We start from the raw sequence: 9,408 nt of genomic DNA on the forward strand, positions 1-9,408 counted from the left end.
AAACATTTCTCCAAAGCGTGTGCAATAGATGTAGAATTTTTTAATATTTTCTTGATACTCTGCCAAAGTCCCCAATTCGGCATTCAAAGTCTCCAATTGTGTCTTCAATTGTGCAATCAAAGGGGTATTCGAGGCAACATCTTCATCATCCATGATCCTGTTCATCATCGTGACATTGCTTGCTGTAACTTCATCTTTGGCGTTTCTCACTTCGTTAATGCTGTCATTAATTTGACTCTCAATCTTCTTGAGCTTGTTCAATCGAGCTCTGAAACATTCTCGTGTCTCAACCAATTTAGAAAAATCATCAGACCACGTTCGGACACTTGGAAAATCAACCATATTAATGAGAAGGGAGGCAACTGGTACAGGTAATAAGTCAGCTTTGGTACAGGTCTGGGACATAAAAATAAAACTGGATAATCAGAATCTACTTCATATTGCCACACCCTGAAGCTGATTGTTGATTTGTTGGATCCCGAATGTTGAGAGACTGGCAGTGTTTGGTGAAATCTGGATGAGGCAATGCTTTTGTAAACATATCTGCTGGATTGTCTACTCCAGAAATGCGACACACATCGACTTGTTTCCTTTCGACGGCCAGTCGAACAAAGTGATATCTCAGATTGATTTGCTTCATATCCGAGTGTTGGACCGGGTTCTTGACAAAGCGAGATGCTGAGATGGAGTCCGTCTGGAGAGGAGTAACTTCAGAAGAAGAGAAGATATGAAGCTCTTGGAATTTGAAAGGGTGGCTCTTCTTGACTTCGAGCTGAGTAGACTGTCCGGTGGGAAGATTGGAAAACGACTTGCTTCGTGGAAGGGAATTCCAGAATTACAAGATATTCAGTCATACGAGACATCTCATGATATCGCCATGTTCAGGCCCATGTTGAAGGAAGGAATGCCGGTTCTCTCGTTCAACATTCTCCCGTTTGTCTACAAAATTTTTTCCAGCACCACTTTGGACGATATTGATAGAATCTTGGAAACTGCTGAGGGGAAGATTGGCGTTCCTTTCAATATAGATGAAGCAATTAATCTCGTAAGTCTGTTTTTGTGATTTTATATTTATTTTTGTATTCTCAGCTGAATGCGAATGAGGAGCCTTAACAGCTTAAGCGTAGAAGAGTATCAACTGGGTGTGCCCTGAACTTTTGTGTAGTGTGATGATCGTTGGCGAATAACTGTGTAGTTTGTATTCTGTATCACGGACAAAATGTCAATCAAAAGAAAACGTCAACAGCAATTCTACTGAGAACAACGAAACACAAAGCAAACATCAGAATTCTATGAACAGCAGTGATCCATGAGTTAGAGATCATTCAGATTGATCTGACGCACTCTTATGAGAACGTTTTCAGCACTGGGGCAATCTGCAGGCGTCACGCTCAAAATCGATTGAAAGAAAGCGGCAGCCAGTCCCCTGGCCTTTGTTGGATCCTCAATCGAACACAAGGGAATAAATTGGAAACCGACAATATCATTCGACAAAATTGTAACATCTCTGAAGCTTGCGTGTACTGGCCGTTGACCAGAGTATCGTCCCCCCAACTAGTGTGTAAATTTTGACCTCGCCAATCGACTGCGTCTCCCCGTCGGCAAACCTCAAAATCGATAAGCGTAAAGCGAACTAAACCTCCACGAGTGGCCTTTCTGACGTTTGGCCATCGAATATCCGTGTGGAGAATTTCATTTTGATGGAGGCAGTGGATGCATTCAGCAATGTCCATTACAGCTTGAAGAGCTTCACGGGTACTCACTGGGACACCGGGGCATGGCACATCCTCCATTACAGCTATACAGTAACTAGTGATATTAGGTCGTTGTCTTGGAAGGGCTGCTCCTTGATATCCATTGAAAATGACCCCACGGTAATAATCATTCATCTGAAACAAACTTTGATTCCGAAGCAATGTCCCAACATTCTGGAAAAAGGCTTGATTTCCCGCAGTGATCTGATAAACTCTTTCGACGGCAGTGATATCTGGAATGTAGCCACTTGTTGCAGCACCGCTTTGTACAGTTACTTTGTAAACTCGACGGGTGTTTCTGATGATGCGCTTAATAACTCGTTTAAATGATTGATGATCACAGTCAGTCCCAGCGTACTCATAAGCACGTGGAACCATCGATGAAATATGAAACGGGATAAATTAACGATTACTCGGCAGTAATTTTCAAGTCCCCGGTCGGTTTTGATATCAAACGTTCCAAAACCGAGTGCGTCTCGGTTGTTGTTAGGATGATGAAAGCGAAATTGCACATGACTTTCGCAGCTAAGAAATGCGTGATGCACAAGGTTCCGATAGTGATCGACTTGACGTTCTGCCTTTTCCAACTGGTTCTCATGGAGCTTGTCTTCTCTCAAGAGGATCAAGCACCCAGAAAGAAACAATGAGAAATCCAGACGATTTCCAATCTCCGCTACCCCAAAAGAATCACGAAATTACAAGAAGAGGCCAGCAATGTAAACTTACGAAGCTTCATTCCAATGGGTGTCAAATTTTACACCCAAAAGTCCAAGCAGCACTGTGATTGGACGATGCACCAAGACATAAAAATACCCTGTCAAAGACTGTTCAGCAGTTGTAACTGTTGATGTGATTGGAGTGTCCCTGTTCAGTATTGTAGTAAATGGTCCCGATATGGCTTCTTCCCCTAAACCAAAAAATCTCGTTGGATTTGTGCGTCAGCGTCGGGAGTGGTACAGCAAGAATCGGTAGCAGTGAAGACTCTTGATTTGAACCCTCCAAATCCAAATCATTTTCAAGCAATCTCTGTGCCGTTGTTACAGAGATGTCTATTGTTCGATGCGATAGGGCGTTCAGGTCATAAATCAAACCAGGATAACGAACTCCTAGCCCAGGGTTCGCTTCGAAATACTCCTCCTTTAGACTGGCAGGGACTGTGCTTCTGAAAACTGGCGCTTCGTCATTAAGATTTATGCTGCCATCAAGACGGAAAAGCGTTTCTTGAAGTGTTTGACGTTCCAACTGCAGGGATTGGTTCGGAGTTCGGGACTCATGGATTGGGACACAGAAGACCACAAAGCGTTATACTGATGCTGATACTGATGCTGATGCTGATACTGATGCTGATGCTGATACTGATGCTGATACTGATACTGATGTTGATACTGATGCTGATACTGATACTGATGCTGATACTGATGCTGATACTGATGCTGATACTGATGCTGATACTGATACTGATGCTGATACTGATGCTGATGCTGATGCTGAGTCGGTGTGAAGAGGAATCGCTTCAGATGAGAGGCTGTAGTACTCTCTAATGGATTGGTACAGCTTTCTTTCAATCCAGATCTGGAATCAAAGGCCATCGGAACGACTTGCGCGCAACGAACAGGTTTCTTCGTATCTGTCGCCTTTTATCTCTTAGAACGTCGAAGTTGTTGTTTCACCGGTTGAAACGACGAGGTTCTATCGGCATCTATTGATTCTAATTTTGACCATACGGCTACCTTTCGCTAACAATCGGCCTGAATTGAAGGCTTGGATTTTCTTGCTTCTTCGGTGTATTGTTCGAATCATCGACGGACTGCACAGAATTGACAAAAAAGGAGTAGCACATCTTTTTTTCATCATACCTTTGCCCTTGTGCGGTCCTTATCAGTCCGAGTTAGCTATTTTCCCAGAGCCATTGTACCGTATCCAGTTGATCTGAAGTTGAATTATCGAAACTGGTTTGTTCCCTTCTGCGTCTGCTTGCTGTATCAGACTTTGGCTTGGCACATTTGCTTTGCCCAACAAAGAATGGTCAGTCGAAACCTCTTTCGATAATGAGGTTATCCAGCACCTCTTTGCCAAAATGCCAACTGCTCAAGAAGACCCAAACCTGACCAAAATTTTACGACATCCCCAAGAATCAATTAGGTGGTTCCTCATGAATAAGGTTTAAGCGGACAGCTCAATACTTTAATCAAGTTGATTGGTCTGCCAGTCTTGCAGTGATGCAACAAAGACGCACTCAAATCGGAACGCGAATGTTGAAATGAAGTGGAGGACGCTCAGCTGTGTAGCGGCATACTAATGCATTGACAACTCCAATTGACTGAATATCAACTTACTGAGTGAGAGAACACGAGATGTCGTGATGAAAGCGTTCAGTGGTAAATATTGTCGTGTTGGTTCTGCCACAGTCTGAGAATATCAAGTAGGACTTCGAACCTCTCGTTTTATGATTAATGTGGTTTTTTTGTATCCTTGCCGTCTCTCTTCATCCACTCAGCACGCGTGCCACTCTATGAAGAGAACAACTTGACTGATGAGACCTTCTTCACTCTTTCTGTTTCCTGTTGTCTTCTTCGCACTTTCCGTGACAGGCGATTTTGTGGTTTATTTGGGAGACTCATCAACAATTTATTTACACTGAGTGAGATCAATCAACAATCTACACTGAGTGGGATCAATCAACAATTTACACTGAGTGAGATTCAATCAACAATTTACACTGAGTGAGATCAATCAACAATTTACACTGAGTGAGATCAATCAACAATTTACACTGAGTGAGATCAATCAACAATTTACACTCAGTAAGATCAATCAACAATTTTTCCGAAGGGGATTGGAAGGCTAACCTTCTCAAATTTTGAATAACGGCTGCCAACGCACATCTCAAAGCTACGCTCCTCCATCTCGTTAATCCATTCATGCGCGTCACTGATTAGATGATGAGGCATTTGGCTACCTTAACAGAGTAATACTTATGATTTGAGTGGATGTTCCATTTTCTCTTAGCACAATGCAATGGACCCCCTCTGAAGATCGTGAGCAAATTTGGAGAGTGTTTTTGTTGAAGACTCGGGAGTCACGGTGCTTCATGTTTGGCAACGATCATCACACTACACAAAAGTTCAGGGCACACACAGTTGATACTCTTCTACGCTCAAGCTGTTAAGGCTCTTCATCCGCATTCAGCTGAGAAACACAAAAATAAATTTAAAATCACAAAAACAGACTTACGAGATTAATTGCTTCATCTATGTTGAAAGGAACGCCAATCTTTTCCTCAGCAGTTTCCAAGATTCTATCAATATCGTCCAAGGTGGCGCTGGAAAAAATTTTGTAGACAAACGGGAGAATGTTGAACGAGAGAACCGGTATTCCTTCCTTCAACATGTGCCTGAACATGGCGATATCATGACATGGCATGTATTTCGTCATCTTTTGTAATTCTGGAATTCCCTCCCACGAAGCAAGTCGTTGGTTTCCAATCTTCGCACCGGACAGTCTACCTAGTTCGAAGTCAAGAAGAGCCACCCTTTCAAATTCCCTCTCCTCCTTCCATTCCGCCCCTTCCTCCAATTCTCCCAATACTCTTCTCTCCGTCCTCAATGACCGAACATTTGCCCATCTCACATCCCGATGAACAAATCCTTCTCTATGAAGGATTCGCAGACAGGAGGAAACAGCGCGGGCTGTTCGGATGAATTCTGTCTCCGAAAGAGGAAATCCTGGATCAGGCAAAAGCCCCATAGTAACAGAAAGACTCCCTTCTCGATCCAATTGAACATCACGAACGTCGAGTATATCCCGATCGCGTTCTCGCATGACAGCCTTGTACATTTGATGGACTGCGTGGAGATGAAATGACTCTGATTGAGGTGTAACTTTTTTAGCGGTCCGAGCACCCCTGTCAATCTCGACGATGTTTCCTTCATTTGTCCGACGTTCTGTCACCAGAGATATGGACAGCTTCGGCAGCCTTGGAATGAAAAAATGGATCAAAAAAATGGCCAAATTTATCATCCGTTTCTGGAACAGTTTTTCTTCGACTTTTGGATCTGGTGTTTTTTTGACTTCTGATGCTGAATGCGTTTCTTCAATTATATCTACGAATACTTCTGGACCTGTTTCTTGGAGTGTTTCTGTGACGTCTGAATCTGTTTCTTCAACTTCTGAATCCAGTGTTTCGAAGAGGGGTTCTGGATCCACTGATTTGTCAGCATGAAGAAGATACCAATGCCTTTCTTTTCCAAGAGTGATGATTCCCACTATGTTGTAATCATGGGCTATTCGCTTCAATAGAATCAAAGCTGTTTCTAAATCCAAATTCGTACTGTAGCGTTTGTCCTCCGTCATGAGCATTTTGATGCCGCCGATCGCCACTACACCATCTGGACGAATGTCGTCTGGCGTTTGATTGTCTTTCACATTTTGGTCTAAGTCAAACCGAATGCCATACCCTAAAACAAGCAACACCCGAAGCGGGTCGAAAAGAGAAATGTGGGTTCTAGGCGCTAGGGACACTTCCTGATGGAGTTTTGCGAGATTGGATAAACGCTAAACGTCTATCTAGAGCGTCAGTCAGCTCAGAACTGTCGAGTCGTTCATGAGTTGTAGATGGGATGTTGACGTCACAATTGAGAATTTCTTCAAATTTTTTTCTTGTCATGCGCAGTGGATTACTCCTCCCCATGATTCTTGACATTCTTCTTCGATCCAAGAGCTTCATGATTTCCACTCTTTCGTTGCACACAAATCCAGAAAACATTTCTCCAAAGCGTGTGCAATAGATGTAGAATTTTTTAATATTTTCTTGATACTCTGCCAAAGTCCCCAATTCGGCATTCAAAGTCTTCACTCGTTCATCCAAAGTCTTCACTCGTTCATCCAAAGTCTTCAATCGTGCATTGGCATTCAAGGCAACATCTTCATCATCTTCCCCCCTGATCATCCTGTTCATCATCGTGATAATGCTGTCTTTAATTTCATCTCTGGCGTCCTTAATTTCATCTTTGGCGTCCTTAACTTCATCTTTGGCGTCCTTAATTTCATCTTTGGCGTTTCTAACTTCGTTAATGCTGTCATTAATTTGACTCTCAATCTTCTTGAGCTTGTTCAATCGAGCTCTGAAACATTCTCGTGTCTCAACCAATTTAGAAAAATCATCAGACCACGTTCGGACACTTGGAAAATCAACCATAGGGAGGCAACTGGTACAGGTAATAAGTCAGCTTTGGTACAGGTCTGGGACATAAAAATAAAGGATTAACTGGATAATCAGAATCTACTTCATACACCCAAGCTGATTGTTGATTTGTTTGCAATGCTTTTGTAAACATATCTGCTGGATTGTCTACTCCATGATCATGATGTGATACTAAATGTCGAAGACGCTTCGTGAGGATATCGGCCACGTTGGAACTTTGTGTAGAACGATTCGTCCGAATTCGATTTGTTGGCGAATGAGAGCTGCAACGATGACTGTTGGCTTCTCTGAATTTTGAATCACTGGTTCGGTCGGTGAAGAGATGAGCGACTTGATGAGTTGAATGTTGTTCTAGCTCTTGAAGTAAATGTTGGGTCCAAATGAGATGTGTGGTGGCGTCTTCAACGGCAAACAGTTCTGAATTTGCGGAAGATGTTGCGCAACACGAGGATACTTGGATGATGTCCAGTTGACAAGATTTTCTCCATGAAAAATGACAAAGCCGCCTATCGGCTTGTAGTCAGTTTCCAAGTGACGCATCAGCGAAAGAGATAAGCGGTTTGAGCTTGTTGAGATTCTTGGAGACAAAGAAGTTGAGTTGAAGGTTTTTGGTGGATTTGAGATACCGTAGAATTTGAATTGCTGCTGACCAATGTTCTGTCTTCTTTGAAATTGTTGAAGATAATGAACAGAGAAAGGCGATGTCGGGTCGAGTACCTGATACCAGGAAGTTGAGAGCTCCGATGATTCCTCGGAAAGGTTGTGTTCTTGGAGATGAGGTTGAATCTGAGAAAGTGTGTTTGGTGTCATTGGAATAACTGCCGTATTGGAATCTTCCAGTTGGTATTTCTTCAGTAGCTTTTCAATGTAGTGCTCTTGTGAAATGGAGGCAATTCCTAGTTTCGGCTTGTATGTAACTCGTAAACCAAGAAATGACGAAGGTCACAAATTTGGCTCATTTTGAAAAATTTGCTGAGAAAATCCAGAATCTGTATTTGTCGGTGCTTAAAGCCCTTTTTTTCAAACCGCCAAGACGAAACGCCAAGATTTTATCATGGGGACTTTTATTTAGACAACTAGGAAGGGCATTCATTTGGATTAAAGAGAGGATTGTTCCATCTGGAACATTTGGCCTTGGCGCGAGAGCACGCCGCACAGAGTGGTGCGCTTTAACCGTCTTTCTTGCCATCTGGATACCCGTGTACGTCCTTCTTGTCTACGTGTGTCAAGCTGCCGGATGGGTGGGAGGAATGGGTGTGCAACGATCCCGTCACTGATCTTCTGTCCAAAGGACTTCAGCTGTGGAATAAGCGCGACCCATGGCTGGTCCCAAGAGTATTCAGAATTTGGGTCACTGCCACAACCGCAGCAGTAACTCCATTGCAACCCCTTCGAACGGCTCCTTAAGATCTCAGATTACGTGCCTCACTTCTCGTACTATAGCATCTCTCTATCAATGACGATTTACGAAATATGATTTGGACTTCAACATCAAATACATCCGCGTTGGTTGCAAAGCAAGAATACTCTGCCATTCCTATTTACCAGGACCAGCAGTTCATATGAAAAACTCCAAAATTGTGGGAGGACGGCTAAAACTCAAGGGTGTCGCGATATCAAAACATTCAAAAAAGAAGTCAAAATCCTCAGCTGAATCAGGATTGGATCCACCCCCCACCAACGTAGAGAGCCAGCAAGCACCTGAGCCTGGAAGTGGACGTCTTGTTACGACTGGCACGACTGTCCAGGGATTTGAGACTAAATTCAAGGAGGAGATCGAAGTGGGCGATGCAATTATTTTGTTTCATCCCTCATTGTTGATTGAGGAGGAGCGAATTGTTGTGGGAGTTCTATCGCAGCGCTCGCTTACGCTGCACGAAAAGTTCTCGAATGATATCGCGAGCACAACCGCTTATAAAATACGAAAGGATAGCACTTTGCTGCGTCAAAAAGCCGGGGAAGCTCTTGCAACGAACGAAGGAGCCTCATCAGGAAGTCAGACGACGCTCCAAGACGAGATTTCGCGGCAGTTACAGAAAAAATTAGACAATACCAGACAAACGTTTCGTTATCGTGAGAAAACCGGAATGTGGGGGTATCGCGTTGTTACTGGAGAAGCTGAGAAGAATTTAAGCGCAGAGGAATTGTTGGATATGCGTGTTAAGAAAATGGGCAGAGACAAATTCTGCTGGTAGTGAGAATTTTGATCCAGCTGATTCTTATCACTAGATTCCTGTGCTTTTTCTTGATCAACAACTCGACCTCAATTTGACTCCAATCGCGACTTCATATTGGCGTGAAAAACAAATGCACCAACAGAGCAGGTGGACGAAGGGGGTTAGTAATGGTTCATTCAATGCCCACTGGGGATCGAATTCCTCAACCAGTGAAAGGGAAGGAAACCGGGAAGACGAAGAGAAGCGAAAGGAAGAATGCAAGTCGGGCACTTGC

General features: G+C 43.3%; 1 protein-coding gene across 1 annotated transcript; it reads left to right on the top strand.

Annotated features, from left to right (window-relative positions):
* The first annotated feature begins 8,519 nt into the window (after positions 1 to 8,519).
* On the top strand, positions 8,520 to 9,152 carry LOC129618240 (uncharacterized). Its single transcript, XM_055533044.1, has one exon. It carries the CDS (start codon positions 8,520 to 8,522, stop codon positions 9,150 to 9,152), a length of 633 nt encoding a protein of 210 aa, XP_055389019.1.
* Positions 9,153 to 9,408: the final 256 nt, after the last annotated feature.

This window comes from Condylostylus longicornis, unplaced genomic scaffold, assembly GCF_029603195.1.
Source record: "Condylostylus longicornis isolate FDR11 unplaced genomic scaffold, ASM2960319v2 ptg000779l, whole genome shotgun sequence".
Classification (NCBI taxonomy): domain Eukaryota; kingdom Metazoa; phylum Arthropoda; class Insecta; order Diptera; family Dolichopodidae; genus Condylostylus; species Condylostylus longicornis.